General features: G+C 37.8%; 1 protein-coding gene across 1 annotated transcript in view; it reads right to left on the bottom strand.

The window, feature by feature from the left end:
• Positions 1–207: 207 nt before the first annotated feature.
• BTC (betacellulin) overlaps positions 208–21,852 on the bottom strand; it is a 54,129-nt gene continuing 32,484 nt past the window's right edge. The window contains exons 3-6 of the mRNA XM_004465333.3: positions 12,851–12,968; positions 7,706–7,852; positions 6,153–6,263; positions 208–3,634 (exon numbers count right to left, since the gene is read on the bottom strand). Of these exons, the coding sequence (XP_004465390.1) occupies positions 6,155–6,263; positions 7,706–7,852; positions 12,851–12,968 (374 nt within the window). The 3' untranslated portion in view covers positions 208–3,634; positions 6,153–6,154. The remainder of the gene's footprint in view (positions 3,635–6,152; positions 6,264–7,705; positions 7,853–12,850; positions 12,969–21,852) is intronic.

Raw genomic sequence — 21,852 nt, 5'->3', positions numbered from 1 at the left:
GAAATGTGTTGGCTTTTATAATAGGTATTTATTTGGGGTAAAAAATTATAGTTCCAAGACCTCAAAAGTCCAATTCAAGGCATTATAAGAGAGGCACTTTCCTATCCAAGTCAGCTATCAGGCAAATGGCTCACCTCTCTGGGGCCTCATCTGCTTGAGATTCTTCTCTCTGTAACATGGAAGGATCAAAAATGGCAGCGCTCTCTATTCCAGTGTGTCTATTTTTATTTTTCCTTTTATAATTACATTTTTTAAAAGAAGCTTTAGATTACATAAGTGTTCCATAAAAAACAGAAAGGATTCCCATATGACACTCTCCCCCCTCCCACATTTTCCCACATTGACAACATCCTTCATTAGTGTAGTACATTTGTTACAACTGATGAATCTATACTGAAGCATCACTACTAACCATGGACTACAGTTCACCTTATAGTTTGCACTTTATCCTGTAGTTTTGTAAGTTATGACAAAATATAAAACAGCCTGTATCCATCACTGCAATGATATGCAGCACAACTTTTTTATCCACCCAGCAAGAGGACTGACACTCAACCTGAGTCATGCTTTACTGCATTAGTCCAATTGAAAGGGTTGCTCACACCCACAGGACCAGCCTGCAAACATAATCTTTCTCTTTTGAGGATTCATAAAATAATTTCAAACTGCCACAGAGAACTTTATCTCTCAGGGTCAGTTATTTGTTCAGATATAATTTCTTCCAGGACCATTCCCCAATTTATTCTAAGTTGAGCTAAGTCATCCCCCTCTCAGAGCCTATGTAACTTGCACATTTCTCAGAGTACCACATTGTATTGAAATTCTGAATATTAGCTGTTTCACCAACCAAACTCTAAGCTTCTTAAGGGGCCGTATCTTATTCCCTTTTAAATCCTTAGCATTTGTCACAGCAGGTGGCACAGTGCCTTGAACATAGTAGATGCCCAATTGATGCATGCTGAGCTAACTGCCCCCTCTTCATGTTTCCCTCCAATCATAGTCTAATTGACTGGACGGTGGAAATGGAATATTCTAGACATGTTCCTCCAATACAATTGAAGGCACTATTTGAAAGCCAATGGTTTGATATTCTGTTTCACAGAAAATATAAATTCCACATCAAGAAATTGATATCCACATCTCATAGTGCACCTGAGCTGGTCAGGATCTTGGTTGCAGGTTATAGAAACCCAAAGTGAACTACTTAAGCCAATAAGGAATTTATTATAAAGAAACCATCACGCCTCGTGGAGCCCAAAGACATGAATGAGGCTAAGCTTTGAGAATACAATTTACTGGGATTCAGAACCTGTCAGGAAACTTATGTTTTATCCCTGTTGTTTTTTGAACGGTTGCCCAGGTTTCCCTTTCTCTCTGCTGGCCAGCTTCCTTTGCTTTTCTGCCCCTAATAGGGCAAAACATGGATGCCAGTAGCTTCCAAATGTGCATTTTTATAGTACTAGAACCTAGGTCTAGTTCCAAAATACCCTGGGAATGACCCAATTGGCCCAACTTCATTAGATGCCCAACTTAGACCAAGAAAATGCAACTGAAGGTAGGGCTCAAAAATATGGTCACGGTGTTGGTCAATCCCGTAGGTGTCTATCACACATGCAAATCCTTATTTTCTTAAAAAAACACATGGTCATGATGTGACCATTTCAAATGCCTTCACGGATAATCTCTATCATTTATAAAGGTTTTGAGAAAAATAATGTTCAAATTTATTTCTATTAATAATTCACAGTGCCAATAGAAAATCCCAAGTAAAATGTTCGCTTCATTTTAAAAATAAATTTATTACAAGATGATAATAACAGTTTACATAAACAAGGTTCTTGAGTATATGTAAAAATATAAAATGCAGTTTGAAAAATACAAAATTCCTTGAAGTTCTTCCTTGGTGTCAGTCCTACCCAACTTCAGAGAGACACTATTAACATTTTTAGAATCAAAACTAAATTCCTAAGCCTGAATTCACTTGAGAGATTCTATTCATCAGCCAACCTAGATCCAGGAAAGAAGGAATATTTATAATAGTGTTTGATGCTTTTAAATGCTCCAGCGTGTCTTTGTTTCAAATACTTTTAGTATTTAAAGAATGGGAAAGAGAAAGAGTACTAAGAAGTCCAAAGGAGACTTTTGAAATTAAAACATGTACAGCATGAATCAGTTAATATGATCCTGTTTCAAGGATGACCATTAGTCAGGAGAAAAAAGTAGATTTAGAAAATTATCAGTTGTTTGACTTAGCTCTTATTGACATGCAAGGTATTTCTGTATTATACATAAACACAGCCCTAGCCTCACTCAAAATGCAATATGAGATAGAAGGTGATATACAACTTCAGCCTTTGTCTGAATTCTTCTTCTTTACTTTGACTATGGAGAAGAGGTTGCTTGGCTGACAGGTCCAACAGACAAAGCACAAAAAATTGGGAATATTGCCCATGAGTTTTTGTAAATGACCCACTCAGCCAATGTAGACAGCTCCATATTTGATGGAATATTGTTGATACAGATTTCACTTTTTTTTCAAGTTTAAAAGTCTTTATTAAATATGCTGTGGCGTAGAAGGAACATTTGGAAAGATGGATGAGTCCACTGCACCAAAATTTATCTGAGAGCAACCACATGTACTGATTTTAGAAGAACAGAAATGAAGATGTGGTCAGAACCAGTCCCTGCCTGGACACTACCATGTTGTCATTTCCCAGTACCCTAGAACCCTCCACCTCCTCCAGTGCTATTATTTATACTTTATTGAGCATAAACACTTGCCTGGGGCTTAAAGAATGTGAGTCATTTACTTTTCCATCTCTATTCATTACCCTAGCTATGGGGTAAATATGTTTGCTTTAATAATGTAAGAATTTATTATTGTCACTGAAAATTTATGGAAGAAGAAAGACATAAAAAAAGTCAGCTCTACAGAATGCATGATGGTAAGTATAGCATGGGCCAGGAGTCTGCATTCTATGTTTCTGCAGGAAAATGGCCCTGGTATCTTACAATCATGGCAAAATAGAGTCCACTATAAAAAATTGAGTTACATTATTGAGTTAGGTTGCACTGACAGATTAATAATAATGATGGTGAAGAGCACAGACTTTAGGTTTACGTTACTCTTGGTTCCAACTCCATCTCCAACAACTCCTTAATCTGTAAACTTGGGTTAGATTCCTTAACTTCTTTGAGCCTGTTCCCGTATCTCTGTTGAAAGGATTAAATGAAATAGTATATTTCAAACACTTAGTACCTAGTAAGAGCTGAATAGATGGTAGCTTAATTATTAATTCAATTCCTAGGTTCTAAAGTCTTTCCTAATTTTGTTTTTGTGTGGTTACTAATTCTAGTGATAAAACTTAAGAGGGAGTTTATTAAAATTTCCTTCTTCATGAAACAATTGTTGCTACCTTAACCAGCTGCTTTATTTCCCAATTATTAAACAATAATAAAATTATTATTACAATAAAAACAGTATAAAAACAACACAAACTAAAGTTAAAATAAAAAGTAGATACATTATTTAAAATTCATTTCAGCTAGCTATTTTCCTGAGACATGTTGGGACCATTTTCATATGAGCAAGGCATTTTGCAGCTTGCAACCAGCCTGGAGGTAACTTCATAGCCTGTGGAAATAAAGGAAAAGAGCAGGCTATTTAAAAAAGAAATATTAAATGCAATTTTTAAAACATTCTAGAGTAAGATTAATTTTTTTTTAAGGTTTATTTTATTTATTTATTTCTCTCCCCTTCCCCCCCCCCACCCTCCCACCCCGGTTGTCTGTTCTCTGTGTCAATTTGCTGCGTCTTCTTCATCTGCTTCTGTTGTTGTCAGTGGCACAGGAATCTGTGTTTCTTTTTGTTGCATCATCTTGCTGTGTCAGCTCTCCGTGTGTGTGGCGCCATTCCTGGGCAGGCTGCACTTTCTTTCGCATGGGGAGGCTCTCCTTAGGGGCGCACTCCTTGTGCGTAGGGCTCCCCTACATAGAGACACCCCTGCGTGGCATGGCATTCCTTGCGCACATCAGCACTGCGCGTGGGCCAGCTCTACACGGGTCAAGGAGGCCCGGGGATTGAACCGCAGACCTCCCATGTGGTAGACGGATGCCCTAACCGCTGGGCCAAGTCCACCTCCCCAAGATTTTTTATTTTGAATTAATTAGTGTTCTGGTAAGAAGTTAGAAGAGCAATATCATTCAACAGTATTTACTCAACAAGTTTTTACTATACACCAATAACCTGCTGGAGGTTTCTGGGAAAGATTCCTTGCTTTGCTGAGAGAGCTATGGAAAGTCACTACCTTTTCTCACTGGATGTGAACAAGGAAGCCAGTGGTCCTGATTACTACTGGCCCTGGCCTATCCTAAGACCAAAGAGGTACTGGCCAAGGATGAAGTCAAGTCTTTGAAGAGTGAGGAAAAAGAAAAATAACCTCTTTCCTCAAGTGCAAACCTCTGGTTCAATCGAATATGAAGCCCACCTTACCTCTGAACTGTCAATTCATGTCAGCTAATATATTTCCTTCGTTTGAGTTGGGTTTGATGTCATGACAACCCAGAATGCCCTGACTGTGCTGGAGGTTGTCCCTTGAAGTCTTCCTCTGCTCACCTCTGTGTTCCAGGATGTAACCCCTACACATCACATAACCAAGGCTCCCTCACCTCTGGTTTCTAGCTGGGTTTGGGATGTACCTGCTGAGGATCTGAAGGCAGGAGGTGAGAAAGTTTGGGGTATGTTTTCCTTATTTCCTCCTTTCATCCTTATTAAATTCTGACAGTGATTACTTTTCTTCACAGCTACAGCTACTGCCATGTGGGGCTCCTCTCAGTGTGTTAAGGGAATATTTCATCTGGCCCCTCCAGGCATATGAAGGGTTAATAGCTTCCCATTGTTGCTATTCTCAGGGTGCTGCAATATTCCTCGTGGGTTCCCTTAACACTGCCCTCAGAGTCCCTTCACCAAAATCTTTTTATGGGATCATTTAAGAGTATTTGTGATTCCTACTGGGATCCTAACTTATTAATATTTAATATTTAAAGAACTTAGAACAATGCTTGGCACATGGTAAACGCTCAATAAATGCAGGCTTTCAAACATGACTTGCTATTTCCTTTTAACTTGAGATGTCTAAATTAAAATCCTTCTTTGCATGCAAAAAATGAGGGAGGAAAAAAAATAACCACACCACAACCTTGCTAAATTAGAAGATCGCTTGAGCTGATACTTTGGAAAAAGTGTATGAAAACTTTCTTTCCTGCTGGTGTTTAAGATATATTTAGGGGATTTGAATCTCTGGACTGATAATAAGACACCCAGGCCCAGAGCCTCAACAGACTTCAGCTCCTACACTTTGATTTATTGGACTGACCCCACTCAGCTAACATGGAGTTGAAGAAGGTCAACCACCACACCAAGGAGCCTAGTGTCTACAACTGAAAGCAGGAGGAGTGCATCCAGTATCCATGTGGAATCTAAGCCCCCACTTGATATAGATGTGCAATGGACACAACCAATCCAATGTCCACAGAGAAAATGTGGAATGGGTGTGGGAAGGGTAGCCATGGTGGCTGCTGGGTTTGGGGAATGGGAGGAAGAGATGAGATGTGGAGGCATTTTCGGGATGTGGAGTTGTCCTGGGTGGGGCTTCACGGACAATTACAGGACATTGTAGATCCCCCCAGGGCCCACTGGATGGAACGTGGGAGAGTGTGGGCTATGATGTGGACCACTGACTACGGGGTGCAGTGATGTTCAGAGATGTACTTACTGGGTACAATGGATGTCTCACGACGATGGGAGAGAGTGTTGCTGTGGGGGGAGTGGGGGATGGGGGCGGTGGGGTTGATTGGGACCTCGTATTTTTTTAATGTAATTTGTAAAAATAAATAATTTTAATAAAAAAAAACCTTCTTTCCCATGCATCTATCTGTAGTAACACATAGGAGAAAGATATGAAAGTCTATTTAGCATGAGCTGTTGGGAAAAAAATCAATTTATTTAATAAGAAATATAAATTAGTAAAATATTTTAATTTATTTTAAACATTATCAAATTTCACCCAAGGACTCACTAGACACAGTTGAGGCCCATTCATAAGTAAGTTATGCTTGAATAGTTTCCCACCTACAAAGTTTATCACACTTACCATTAAGCAATGCTAGTCTCTTGAATATCTTCATTTATAGGAGTAATATCCTTACCCAGAGTTTCCATTTCTTCTTCCTTCTTCCTTCTTTTATGACATTTTCGTAGAGGACTTAGAAAATAAGGAGTTAAGAATTAGTGGACTTGTTCATGTGAACACAAAACTAATCATCAAGAGAACGTAGGATCTTATTTCTAGACTGTTCAAATTGCATAGGGTCCTTTTTTTTTCTTGAATAGTTTAGGTTCTCTTTTAACCCATCTCTCTCTAGAACTGAATGATAGCTAGAATAGGCAAAATGGTATAAAGAAAGAATTCAGCACTGGATTTTGACAGAGCTTGGTTGGTGCCAGAAAAATTTTCAGGCCAAGTCATTTTACAAAGTAGACTGATAAACATTATGTACTGTGTAAAGCAGAAATAGCACAGAATTGGGAACTGACACAAGAAAATCAAGAGAGTAAAAGTAGCTTCGAGATCAACTAATTAAGAAATGAGTTAGATATTCTAGGTGTGGTCCAGTTTTCTTGCTTAAAGTACAACAAATTTAATGTAATAAAATAGGCCATTTCCCAGCTCTGCTCTACTGATGCTCTGCCTCAAACCTGACATCATAAAAGCACCATCCTACCAAAGACGATACAATCAAAATATCTTTCACTTTTAGAGCTAGAAAGAATGCTACAGATTATTTTACTTAATCCTCTCATTTTATAGAAAATAAAGTATAAAAACATTAAGAAATGTGGCACACCTGGACTGCAAATAGCTATGCTAGTTTTTCTTCTGCTTTGGAAGAACATCATGAACAAAGGGAATCATGAGACACCTTTGCTGTGTACAATGGGTTAGACCTAACTGTAAAGGTTTAGAAGTTTAGACTAGCATCTCAGGACACTACAATAGGAAAAATATATTAGCATATAAAATGGTAGTCCTGGTCTGAAGAAAAGTTGATGAGTTTCCTCCAAAAGGAATACAATTGAGAACTGTACCAAACCACTCAATGCCTCAGAGTCAAGGTGTTTCTTGACTCCCAAAATAGTGATATATGAAAAGTAAAAGACAGGAAACTCAAAGTAATCTTTTGTAGACAAGATTCATTATTTTAATGTCGCCAAGTGAAAACAGTCATTTTTATTTTCTTGTTCATTTATTTCTATCTTTCAAAGTTATAGCGTCATTGTACAGTTTAAGAAAAAGAAGGGATTCTTTATCTGGTCTAATTTAGTCTACTAACAATCTCAAACAAAATATGACTTACTTAAGGACTAAATGATTAGCTTTTGTTTAACTAGAAGACTTATAAATTTTGCTTTAAATTATAATAATTTTGTTCAGTAAAATACTAAATATCATGGAATATATTTTATTATACATAAATTCTTACATCAATATAAATGATGGCAAACCTCAAAAAGTAGATTTCTTTAAATCAAAGGAAAAGAGAAAGAGAAAAGGAAGGAAGGAGATAGGGAAAGTAAAAATAAATAAAGCAATGAGCAAGATGCAATTTCTTAAGTATTTAAAAATATTAGGCATTTAATACTTACTGACAGCATGTGCAGATTCCGACCACCAGAATGATAAAAATCACCATAACTGCTATCAAACAAATCACCAAAATATGTCCTCTATCCCCTCTTAGGTAAAATAAATCAACTCTCTCACATCTTGCCCCAGCATAGCCTTCATCACAGCTATAAAAATAAAACAAGAAGAGGGCAACAGGGTAAAAAATACAGAACATTTAAGATTCTCTACTATTTCTTTAATGAAGAAAATAACATTGTTTTCATAACTGGGAACTAATAAAAGAACAGTTACTTAAAAAAAAAAAAAGCTGTACACTACTGCATTCACAAGCTATTTTACTTTCTTTCCTTTGCTGAAAACTTATCATCACTTGAACACTATTAATAATAATTCTAATATAAATAAACAGTGATAATGACAATTTACTAAAATTTATTTTGAAATTTTAGATTCTGAGTTTGAAAGGGAGGCAATGATAAAATTTCCTCCATAGCATTCCCAATTGCTTAAATACCTTCATAACAAGGACTCTGAAAATCCCTAGGATTTCCTATTTCATCTTAGGGCAATACTATCACTCCCTTATTGTGCTACTGTTTTATGTGATCAAACATGGCAATGCATGTGGAAATTCATGGCCCAGAGCCCAACATACACAAAGCTTTCCATAAATGCTGTTTCTGATTCATTGCTTTCTCTGTAGCTTTCACCCATTCAGTTCTAATTCCTCTTGGTGATACTGATTAGATAATGCTCTTCTATTCACCACCTCCCCTACTACATACCCCCAATACACAATGGGACCTCTATAGTTTCTTGATTGGCTCCTCGAAGGCCATGTTTTCAGGTGTGTTCATCATTCCATCTACTCTCCCCTACATGACCTCTATTTCTCTGTGACCTTCATAAAGTGGGGTGGCCAGAAATCACCAAGCCCTCTGAAAATCATATGGGGACATTATTGTCCTCATTTTCTCAATTCTCTATCAATATAGTCTTAAGATTCAACTCAATTCATCAGGTTCCCCAAGTCTCTGTGTGTTGGGGACTGAATCACATCCTTCCAAAAGGCTCGTTCAGGTCCCACCACCTGGCCTGGTGGGTGTAGACCTATTGTAAATAATAACTCTTCCAGGTGAAACCTCAGTTAAGGTGTGGTCTAACTGAATCAGGTTAGGCTATAATCTGGATTACTGGAATCCTTCCTAAACAGAATGAAATTCAGACACAGAGAAGCACAGGGAGCAGCTGGAAGTTGAAAGTGAACAGACCTGGAAGAGAAAAGAGAAGACACCACTACATGAATTGCAACGTGACAGAAAAGTCAAGGAACCCTAAAGATCACTGGCCAGCCAGAAGATACCGACCTCAGCAGGATACCAGCCTTCTAGCCTCTGAAATCACGAGCCAATAAACTCCTATTGTTTAAGTCAACCCACTGCATGGTATTTGTTTGAGTAGCCAAGAAAGTAAGACACTGAGGTTACAGTTAGGCATTAGTTTCACTCAGCTGGGACTTATCTGTGTGACATCAGTGTTCTAAAGACTCAGTGATTTAGGGACTATCCACAGTGTTCTCTGAATTATGTCAGAAGCTAAAAAAGGTAAATAAAAATTTTGTCTAAGGGCATTTAAAAATTTAAATTACAAGTTGCAACATCAGTATGTATGGATTAACAAAATTTACCTTTATTCTCCTCAGAAGTATTCAAGATACAAAAAGATACTGGGCACATACATTACATAATTATTTAAATCTTAGAAAGATGTAAATTCTGCCTTTTGAAAAGATTTCTCTACACCCCCATTTTTATTTAAGATAGGACCAGAACTTTCTATAGTTTATGTTTGGCATGAGCCAAAGTAGTTTTGTTTTTTGTTTTTTTTCCCACAAAACCTATATGTCTCAGATAAGGAGATCTCTTAATGCCGATATTGTAGCTGACAAAATGCTTCAAAACAAACAAGCTCAGTAACAACCATCAATTGAAAGGTGAGGCTCAATGGAAGCAAGAAGAAAGACACCTAACGTCATCTACTGTAAGAGCACCCCTGGGTGAATGAGAGAAAATTGCTTTTTGCAGTATAGCTAGGTATTTTCATTCCAAGGTCAATGTAATAGGGAGAGAGCTTAGAAATGTCTTGAAACATCAAAAATCTGTTGCACATCAGAGTGGCACTGGAAAAAAAAAATCTTTTAATTGCATGTGTGGGAAGGAGATCTTTTAAAGAAATTTTTTTTTAAGATTACAATTAAAATCCTACAAATATAGTCTTTCCCAATTATCTTAAATGTTTCTCTAACAAATTTACTAAATATGGCTTTTTAAAAACAATAACTCTGCCCATAAAATGCACAGCATTACTTGCTGTTCTTTTAGAATGTTTTTCTAATTATCAGCTCTGGAGCAGTGGCTTAACTATGGCTTTTTAATTGAATTTCTCAATAAGCAGTACTTCCTATAGCCATGCTAGAAGGTCACACCTTAACAAAACAGGTATAGTGGCTCTCATTTTATTTCACTCTTTGTTAAACCAATAACATTTAAACTGATGGTCATTTTTATTCAGTGCCTTGCTATTGAGAGTGCCTTTTTACAAGGGAAAGGAAGACAGAAGGGGAGAAAAATCCTAGTGAGTATTTAAGAAATGTCAAATAAATGAATAAGTGGGTTTTATTTAATAAACATTTTAAAATATAAAATGTAAAAAACAAGTTTTAATAAAAATTATTTTTAAAGATGTCCATGACCCTGGAGGGCTCTGCAAAATCAAATTTTTAGAATCACTCTTCTGAAATAGTCACTGGACAATTTTCTAAGATGTATATAAGAATTGACACAATTGATTCTTAAAATAGCCCTTGAGGTAAGTGTTACTATTAATCCTGTTTTATATATGAAGAAATTGAGGTACAGAGAGGTTAAGAGAGTAGGACTGGGATTCAAATGCAGGCGTTTGGCTCCCAAATTCATGATCTTAACCATTACACAACATTGCTTCAATGAGCTGTGCTGTATAAATGAATAAAAAACATGCATCTTGAAACAAAGTATTCTTTTGTTTTTCATGTAAAAACAGGAGTCTACACAGTCCTGTGATTCCAAGGAAAAGGAGTTATTCCTGGTTTCCCAAGGTGACATAGTCACCAGTGGGGAGGGGGGCAGTTTTGCCTGAATTCATGTTGCACCAAGTCAGAGCCAGGGTGAATAATCTCCCTTTCATCTCAATAGTACAATTTATAGAACACTTATTTTATGCTAGATAAGCTGGTAAGTGTGTGATGTGTATTATTTTGCTTAATCTTCAAACTTGAGAGGAAGATATTATCCCCTTTTACAGATGATAAAATTGATGTTCAGAAAAGGCAACATCCATTGTTAACACTGCTTATGGTTGATAGAAATAAAATCTTAATTTTTGTCTACCTAACTCTGAAATTTATGCCCTCACCCCTTTGCCTTCCATCAATTCTCTATCATTCCACCCCTAAGAATGGTTCAGGTAAAGCCTTGTTTCGACATTTAGCATAACATTAGAGAGACCATGGTAGAAACTCTCATTCATTCATTCCTCAGTCATTTCTTTTGTACCTAGTAAATTCTAGGCACTGTACTTGGCACTGGCTCATGAAGATGAATAAGCCATGAGCCCTGTCCTCTGGAGTTCACAATCATGGATGGGACATGTCAAGAAACCAGCAATTATGCTTTAGTGGGATTAGAGCTTTTATAGAAGAGTGACTAGATCACAGAGGAAGGACCTTTAACTCACACTGGGTGGGTGTCTGAGAAGGGGTAAGTCAGTGAAATGGTCCAGGAGGAGCTGATGTTTGAGCTGCCTCTTCAAACATCGGTGAGAATAAGTTTTCCAAGTTATAAGAAGAGCTCGTAGGGACATCATGTCTTAGAGGAACATTTGGGAACATGGTGAGGCGGACATGACTAAGAAAGGTAGACCAGGATCAGAGGGGCTGTCAAGGCCAAGGAAATGAGTTTTAAAGTCAAACTCAGGAGACTAGCTGCATATTAATTTTAGGCAGGTAAATTACACACTATTATTTCCATTTTAGAAGGCAGCAATATTAAAGAAAAATAAATCTCCAGAGGCATGGGGATCAGTTAGAAAAATGTACTGAGTTAAAGGGCATTAAATTTTTGAAAACTCGGTATATATTTCCAAGACAGTGGGCAAACAAATGAAATGAAAAAGGAAAAAGAAGTCAGTTCTAGCCTTTCCAACACACACACCACACCTGCACACACACACATACACACTTTTCCTTATTTCCTTACTTTAATAATCCTTATCCCTCTCTACATAAGTATTTATCCAGAATATATATTTATTTTTTATTAAACTTAATTATAATTAAATTTTTGAAGAAGTTCATTGCTCTTAAAAGTTCCACAGATAAGGGATGAAATCACTGATCTGAGATCCTTATGAGAAAAAGTGTATATTGGAAAACTATGCAGAACATAAACCTTCTGTGAACTTTTAGGTCAAAATTGTACTTGAAGAATCACCTGTTCCTCCATGAGAAAAGGCCCCAGACAGCACTTTAGAGGGATGTCTCTTCAGAAGAAAATGAATATTAACAAGATGGAAAAAAAAGCCGTTTGTGCCTGCATAAAATTAAACTTGGACACTTAATCTACTGAGAGTTGGAAAAAAAACTTTTCTCCCAATTCCCTGCTGTAGTAAACAGACTGAAAATCTCTGTTTATAAATGGGACTTCACTCACATACTCCAAAAGCAGCTTTTAATTTGGCATATATTTCTCCATATTTACATTAAGTGTGAACTACCTCACATATGCCAGCAGGATTCGTTTCCATCAAACTGCCTGGGAGATTATTTGAGCTGAAAAGCATCCTTAACACTGGGCAGAAACCGTTTTGCTTGCGTAAATCAGCAGAAGACACGGCCCAGCTTGGAAGCAGATCTGGGCTCTCACGCGCTCATATTTCAGCAGAAAAGTGCGTGTCAGTTTCTCCGTAAGTTGCTGCAGAAGAGGCCCCTAAACAAGTGTCCGGGGGCAGGACAAGGCTGCGTCCCCACAGATAGCCTGGATAGCTCAGATTTTCCAGTCCTGGCAAGCCACAGGCCGACACCCTTCTGCACCCTTGTGCCTGCTGGCTCTGGGAACTCTACTTACACACAGGAGGGGGTCTGCTCCGCCACTACGAACCGGCATCTCCCTTTGATGCAGTAATGCTTGTACTGCTTGGGGCACCTGGAGAAGTGGCCTCTCCGCTTTGATTGTGCATTGGTAGCTGAGAAATGAGAAAAAGCTCAATAAATAAACTCCCTTTAAAAACACATTTGCAGGTAAAATCCTATTCCTTGGCTGCCAATCCCTTTCTCCTTCTCTTCCACACTGAGATAAAAGTCAGACTTTTGTAACCCCAAAGTAGCTCTAGAGCTTGGGTAATGGGGGTTGTGATGGGAAAGTTTCATATTTGTAATTAAGATTTGTGTCCAGCCTAGCTGTCAGAAACCCTGGTGTGGTTTAATGAGTAAAGCTGAGCCTAGGTGTGGTAAGAGAGATCATTTTCACCAGGAAGGTTATCAGAGGCATACTGCTGATGACATTGAAAATATAGATTTTCTTTTCTTTTTTAAACACTTACATAGCATTTACTAAGTGCCAGATGCTCATCTATACAGCTTACATGCATTAAATCATTTAATGTTCATAGCAGCCTTTTGAGGTAAGCACCATTTTAATCTCCATTTTATGGGTGAACGAAGTAAAACACAGAAGTTAAGTAACCTCCCAAAGGTCACACTGCTAGTAGCAGTAGATGCAGTAGCTAGTAGCAGCATCCAGGCAGCCTTGCCCAGAGTCCACGTTTTTGACAGCTGTGCTCTGGCACCTGTCTAGCCTGCAGTCCACAGGTGGCAGTCATCTATTCTTTACCTGAAAATTATGCTTGCATGAGTGACAGGTTTTCTCTCTCATTTGACCCATAAAAGCTTTCTCTTGTCCTGAAGAAGGCAGAAAGTACTGGAAGCCTCATGTCTTGAATTTCAGTCTTGAACTGACTTCCCTTACTTACCTTCTAAGAACCTTGCTTTCCTAATATTTAGCTGGAGACTTGTGATGTGTAACAATTTCCCCATCCCTCAACAGGGATTGTCAAGCAAAACAGTACAGTAATACTAAGTAGCTATTTCGTCTGTTGATTCACAACCAACATATGCTCACACCCAGTAAAAGCAGCTAACTACTCAGTTTCGGCACAGGGCCTGGCTTTGCAGTTTCAAGGTACAATCCACAGTGTGTGGGACTTAGACACCTGCGGTTCCAGATAGGCCAGAAGGCGTTCACTACAGAAGGGCATTTCACACGAGGTTTGGTACAGCACTTGGCATCCCAACCACATTAAAGAATCCTTTCATTAATGGCATAATGGCATGACTACTGAACTTCTTAATTAGTCTTATGAAATATGCACACGTGATTGTCCAGGACCATCAGAAAGAGGAATCCCAGTGGGCTTTGGAGGATCTAGGCAAAACAAATTCCTGCAATGCCAGGTCACTCGACAGTTTCAGGAGTGGCAGAATGTTGCTGAGAAACTGGCTGACCTGGTTTGAGTCAGTGACTTGATTACAACCCATCCTGGCTGCTTGCACATGCCAGATGCTTGCTCCTATGGATGACAATCAATTGGACTCTTATCAGAAGGATTGGAAGTTCTCCCAGAAATAACTGCAAAGTGTGTCAAAGGTAAAAACGTGTGTATTTTGGCAAATACATTGGAAATCGACTACCATTTTTTGAGTGCTTTCTATTTCCAGATCCAGTAACAAGCATTGAAAATCATCGAAGAAATAAAAAATACTCTATCAAACTGTATAAAGTGGCAGAACAGAACAAAATAAAAACAATAACAAGCTACGGTGATTAATAACTGTAATCACCATGTAAACTGTTGTGGTGCACTGAAAAGTGTAAAGAACACTGGATTAGGCATTAGGAAATTAGTGTAGTTACTTCAGCTCTGCCTTTCCTGAGCTGTATTTATCCAGGCAAGTTCTCTGAGCTTAATTTCCTCATATGTAAACAAAGATAATGATGTCTACCACAAAGAGCTGTTGAGATGCTCAAACACAATTCTGTGATGATACCAAAACCCATTGAATGTACACTCTGGATGGCCTATATGGTATATGAATATATCTCAATAAAATTGCTAATATATATGTATGTCAAAGGTCCTAGCAGTGTTCCTCAAACTAAAGTGCTCAATAAATGGGTTTATTCTAGAATCTTGAAAAGCTTGGTAATTTTAAAAGAACTCTTGTATAGGCACAAAGAATGCTTAGCCTCATCAAGGAAAAATTTCTGGAAAATGTGAATTTTAGGAGGAGATGAGCAATCCATAGAGTGACAGAGAATGTTAAGGGCAAAGGCACAGACTTGGAAATATACAGGTTTAATGCAGGGGAAGAGAGTTGGGTTTAACTGAAATGGAAGGGTCATGAAGGGGAGCAGCCAATTTAAGGCTGGGGATGAAAGTTAAAGACTTTGAATACCAGTAAGTTGAAGTGTTTATGCTTGAAATTCTTGGCAGGAAAGAGCAGGTGAAGTTTCTTATGAATTAAATTAAATGGTATATATACAAATGCTTTAAACTGTGAAGCATTCTATCAGTATATTAGATGGGAAAGAGCAGATTAGGTTAGAGAAGCAAGATACCAGGAGTAGGAGAAGACCAAGACATTCCTGAGCTATCCAGACATGTGTGAGGATGGCAAGGAAAATAATTAAAAAGGCAGCAAGATTTAGTGACAGATTTGGCATGTTCCAGAAAGAACTTTCCTGCTTTGCAAAGCATCCCTGCCTTTAAATACAAGCCATATGGCTCTGTATCTGGAACTGTCCTAATTTGTCTTGTCATTGCATCCCTTTAAATGCAACTGACCTTTTAATAAGCACTCTACAAAGTATGATACCAAATAGCTGCTTAACCAGCAGCTGCTGAATGCAGTGATATGATCAGCCTCGGTTCATCCAAGCAGCACAAATCCATGCCAGGGAAATGGTTGCCAGGGCTGGTTTTGGTCTCTCATACAACTCCCTCCTTTGCCAAATAAACATGCTTTTAAATATTCCCAGCATTATTTGGACTTAAAAACCCTTCCATGCCTCCAAGTCCAAGCAGAAAATGTCCAGTGATTTCTCTAAGTAATAACACATACTGCTACAAAAACAAAACAAAAAACAAAAAACAAAACCCAGATGGGATTCTTTCTTCATCTCTGATGGTAATGAGAGCTTGTCAGCATTCTGCTTTGCAAACGGCACCTAAAATTCCACTTGCTTTTCATCTAGTATTCATCAAGGTCACATTATCTGAAAACTGAACAACTATGAAACCTAACATTTCTGCCTCTCATGAGACCTGATGATGGCACAATCTGCTCCAGAGATTTTTATCAAGAAAAAGGAAAAGCTAATCCTATGACAAAAAAAGGAATAGCCCTATGTATTGTACTTCTTGGTGAGAACTGAAAGGCATGGTCTTCAAATGTAACAACTGCAAAATTTCCCTGATATTGCGGATGATGAAAGTTAATTGACTTCTTTTCTCCCACCTTACCCTTTTCTAGTCTACATTCCCCAAACCAAAGTATTCCTCTGAAAGTGAGTTTGTCCCCCAAATTTCTCTGAAAAACTATATCCACTAGTAGATGTAACAGCAACACAATCTCCAAAGTGGATGGACCCCATAGGTAAAACGTTTCAGTCTCTTAATGAGGCACTAGATTCGAAAGGTTCTACAGCCAATTGAATGAGAAGCTATTAGGGTTGCTGCAGGTCATGTACATAAAACTCTGATTCCAAGACTTGGTAAAAGAGATGGGAAGTAAGGACATCTTCCTTAGATCGTATGGGCAGTTAGACAAGAAGTGGTTATCTTCCTTAGGTCACACGGGTAGTTAGATTAGCCCTTGGGCTAATCTAAAGTGGAGGAATATAGCAGGGAGCCCACGCAGCTGAATTTCAATATGGAATTTTCCTCCAGTTTATGGATGCTTTGATTATCATGTAAGCATGATTTCTTAGGCTTGATGTACATGAATATTTTGTCTTATTCTCTAGACAAAATCTGAGCTTTGTGATGCCTTTGTGATTAAACTTCTTCATAACAGATACATTAGGGTTTTCATAAACCTTTCACTTATTCCCACAGTGCTCATTAAAAACATATTTAATGATTTTGTAGATGACATTCTAATATTGACAACTCTATTCTGAAATCAACTCTATGGCAATACTACAGTTATTATTATTATCAGACATATAAATTCATGGTGTCTCTACTTCATGTCTCATGTGTCTATGTAAGATATTAATATTTTAAAAGGGATGCTAAATTCTGAAATAGACATCCCTCAAGTGTTAAAGAGATAAAGGAAAACATATAATTATAAATTCATCTTCTCACATAGGTTCTTCTGACCTAAAAAAGGAAGAACTAGTGCAGAGAGGAGAGAATAAGTGGTCACAGCAGAGTTTGCAGAAAAGTTTCTTCCTGTGTAGGTAGCAGAGCCTAAGACATTAATATTCTCATCCTTGGCTCCCAGGCTTTTTCCATTAGGGGCTTCCTCATTTTGCAAACTTCTTAAGTCAAAAGGTGAGGAAGAAAGTTATAATTTTTAAGTTAATTTTCACTTTAATTTCACCACCTGTCTCCCTTAGTCAAGGGAATGTAAATTCATGGCGCCCATTACTAGAATAATAATGTCTACTTTAGTCCATCGTTGCATTCCCTCTTACATTTGTTCATTCCTCAATCTTGAGGATATGGGGATGTGATGCCCACTCTGCTTCCAACTGGGAGAAAGCTTAGATCCCATGGGGCAGGTATATGGAACTGTCTTGCTTGCAGTTGTAAATACTCTCTGTTTTTTTGGGATGGGTGTTATCCATCATCATCCTTTTGTTAGTTGTCCTGGGTGAGTCCGATGAACTGGAGAATAGGTGTTGGCTGCAGCTCTCCTGAGATTCAGGGCTCAGTCGGCATATGAATAGCCAGAAGATTTAACTCTCTGGGACATATATTTAATGAGGATAGTGCTAATTATAGGTTCAAATAAATGGGGCAGAAGAACCATGTGTAGGTAAATTATAAATGAGTCTAACTTTGGTACATTGCAGAGATAGGTTACCATACATTGCAAGGTAAGGCCCACCAACATGGTGCCAATTCCCTGGGGTTGTCTGCCCTGCTTATTATTATTCTAGTATTGGAAGAACATTGATATAAAGACAGTGGCCACCAGAAGTTCCGAGGGGAGGGAGAAGGAAGAATAGTTGTAACATCGGTCATTTTTGGGACATTGGAATTGTTCTGCATTATATTACAATGACGAACACAAGCAGGTATACATTTTCTCAAAACCTGTAAAAGCGTGCAGTACAAAGTATAACCATAATGTAAACTATAGACCATGTTTAGTAGCAGTGCTTCTGTACATGTTCATCAATCATAACAAATGTACCATAGTAATGAAAGAAGTTGTAAATGGGGGGAAATGTGGGAGGGGGAGGGAATGGAATATATGAGAATCCCCTATATTTTTGATGTAACATTTATGTAATCTAAAGCTCTTTTAAAAAGGAAGGAAAAAAGAAGAAACCAGTTTGTCCTGGTTAAAAGTTTTTTAAAAAATTCATGGTGCCCTTGAACAGTGCAAAATTTGGAAATGAGGATTCCCATTTTTCTTACATCTAATGCCACTTTTATAAAAGCTAACAGGATGTTTACTCCAGGAAAAGAGAAATAAATCTCACAGATGTACTTTTTAACCCTTTCTATGCTGCTAGAATGTGCTTACACTGGGGGCCAATGAGGCCAGATCAGCATGTCTAAATGAGGAGGTCTGTGCTGACCATTTTTGAGATACAGGAATGAACTTCCACTTAGACTTGTCTTTTTTTCATTCTATCTCTTCAAAGAAAGAAAAATTTAATAAAAGAATCCAGTATTGAAGGGTGAGTGTGTTTGTGTGTGTTTTGAAATTATTCATGGTGGGGAGGCAAACTAAAAGCAAAGGACAGGAAGAAAACTTCTCTTCTTCTGTAAGTTTTTAAGAGTGCATGCTATAGATTTCTTCTCTGTGTGATGCGTCCTCTGTTCCTTCTCCCATGCTGGTTCTTCCTTGTTTTTGTTTCCAGCTGCTAAAACAAATACCATAAAATGGGCTGGGAATTTACTGGTTCATGGTTTTGAGGCTAGGAGAAGTCCAATGTCTGAAGCATCAGCAAGGCAATGCTTTCTCCCTAAAAACTGGTATTCTGGGACTGGCTGCAGCCCATTCTTGGGACTTGGCTTTTCTGTCACATGTCAACAGGGGAAAAACTCCTTTAACTTCTAGGTTATTTTAACTTTCAGCTTCTGGTTGCTCCCTATAGCTTCCTTTCTAGCCCAATTTCCTTTGCTTACAAGGACTTCAGCCATATTGAATTAAGGCCCACTGTCATTCAGTGTGGGAGCACTTTAAATAATAATATCTTCAAAGGTCCTATTTATAAATGGATTCACACCCACTGGACCAGAGGTTGGGAACTGAACATGCCTTTTGTGAGGGACAAATTCAGTCCCCGATATTCCTCATCTCCCCCACCCTTTAAATTTCACAATGCTCTTTTATCTCTTCTCTTAACACTTTCAGACTGGGTGACATCAAGTCTCCTAGCTTTAAACACACCTTTAAGTTAAAAATTCCAAAACTTATTTTTCCATCCCAGATCTCTTCCCTCAATGCCAATTGGCCAACCAACATCAGCATTTGGATGTCAAACTGGCAATTTAACTTAATATTTCCAAAACAGAATCTTTCTTCTCAAGCCTGTTCTTTCTGCTTCTCAGTAAATGGTACCTCTATCCTTTCTGTTACATCGGCCAAAAATCTTGGAGTTATTTTGACTTCTTTCTGTCTTACTCTATATCCAACACATCAGCAAATCTTAATGGCTATATTTAAAATACACAAAATCATCCCACCATCGCCACTACCCTTATTTAACTCCAAATCATCTCTAGGCTGGAAGTAAGCTCCATGGCAACAACCCCCAACTGGTCTCCCATCTCTTCTATGACTTCTATCTGTCTAGTCTGTGCACAATAGGAGTATTGCTAATAAAACTCATTCAGAATAAAAGCTGAAGTGCTTATAAGCCTTGGCAAGGATCTACATGACAAAGCCTATCCCCAATAACACTCTGACCTCATCTTTGACCATTTTGTTCATTGCTGCCTCCTTGCCACCTCAGCTCCTGCTACATAGTAAGTGTTCATAAGTTCTGGTAGAATTAATGAATACCTCACCCAAGATAGTAAATGGCAAACTAAAAATGGAATTCTTAGAGATTGGGATTAGTTGGAAGAAAAGCCTAGAGTCATTTAGAAATGAGAAGGACCTCTAAAGATCATCTGATTCACTTCTTCATTTTCAGGTTCCAAATGGGGTCTTTGAAAGCTTAAGTGACTTGAGTCAAAGTCTTGCAGTGGCCAGTGCAGATGATCTCCTCCTGCTCCACCTTAATTCCTTTTTCAAGAACGTAGTGTTCCTATTCGGACTTAATTTTCAATCAATTAGTTTTTTAGGATTCCCCTCATATGTTTGGTATTTTGATCTTTCCACCTGTTTCTAAGTAGTTAAGCAAGGTAATTGGCAATATATGTTCTAGAGAAGATCTCTGACTTCATCAGGATACTCCACGTACTAGGGTGACCTCAAGAAAATCACTTAATCTCTCTGTGCCTCAATTTCTTCATCTGTTAAAGGGGACAATGAAGGAACACCATCAGATTAAATGAATTAATATATGTAAAACACATAGGACAATACTTGCTACATGGCAGGAATTCAATAAACGATGAATGCTATTGTTTTCATTTAAAAGTATAATTGTTGATGCTATGCCCTATTGTATAAAAATGTAATACAATAAACCAACAAAAGAAGGAAGGGAGACAAGGAGGGAAAGAGTAATGGAGAGAGGGATGGAAGAAGGAAATTTTTTCAAAGAGGACAATTAATTTTAATATGGCCACCATATAAGAACGGGCCCCCGTCAAGCTTAGATTCCTAAAGCCAAGTTTATTATGTATTTAATATAGGCCACCTATTTCTTTTAGCTGAGATTATAGGGCAATGTCATTATTTTAAGCCTGCTAACACGACGGACAATGATAATACAAGTTATGCTACTCTCAGCGCATTAAAAGTTTGGAAGTCCAAAGGAATTTTAATGAATAAAAAAATCTTGATCAACATTTTTAAATCAAATCAATGACGTTTCATCATTTTTGAAACTGACTTTTAAAAAATAGGCTAATAGGAATGAATAGAAGGGTAAACCAAAGAAAAAATAATCTTGCTCTGAATTTCTAGCTTTTCATTTGATACCTCAGCAATGTCCAAAATATAGTCATGTTTTAAGTCTGTCTTCTCTCCATCTCCAGATGACATATCTTGAATAGGAAAAAATATGACTATATTTCTAAGTCCATTTGCAAAAGCATTATACCCAAGACAGAAACGCCTAAAACCATCATTCTGACATTAAAATATTATTTTAGTATTTAAACAATGTCTGATTTTCCATCAAATCATTAATATAGTTGTGTTTTAAACATGCTAATAATTTTACTAAAATACTATGAGATTTAGAAATGTAGGCATAAACTCCTAAATGAGAGTAAAAGGGAAAAGGAATAAAAGTGATAGTGAGGAAAAAAGTATCAGAGATTAATAGATTTGGCTCTTTACAGAAGCTACAGGCAGAAAGCAGAAAACAACACACACAAAGAATTATTTGGGCCTTGCCCCTGGGCCCATGTGTGAAAAGGAACTTCTGGCTAAGGAAAATTCTTTGGGCAGCATTCAGAGAAAGTTTACAGATTGAACAGGTGAGCAAAAATAACTTCCTAATTTATCATTCAGAGTAGAGCTGGAGATGAATGTAAAAGCTTAAAAATTATGTTAATTATGCAAAACAAGTATTCTGAATTAAAAACCAAAGACACACCTCATATTCCAGGGTCTCTGCTCTATCTGGGAAATTGGCTTTGATGCAATGGCTGACTGTTATATAAAATGGTTGAACATGCCACAGGCACACTGGCACAGGATGAT

The sequence above is a fragment of the Dasypus novemcinctus genome, chromosome 1 (genome assembly GCF_030445035.2).
Source record: "Dasypus novemcinctus isolate mDasNov1 chromosome 1, mDasNov1.1.hap2, whole genome shotgun sequence".
Taxonomy (NCBI): Eukaryota; Metazoa; Chordata; class Mammalia; order Cingulata; family Dasypodidae; genus Dasypus; species Dasypus novemcinctus.
Note: the sequence above shows the minus strand (reverse complement) of the source record. Positions and strands in the feature narration are given on the sequence as shown.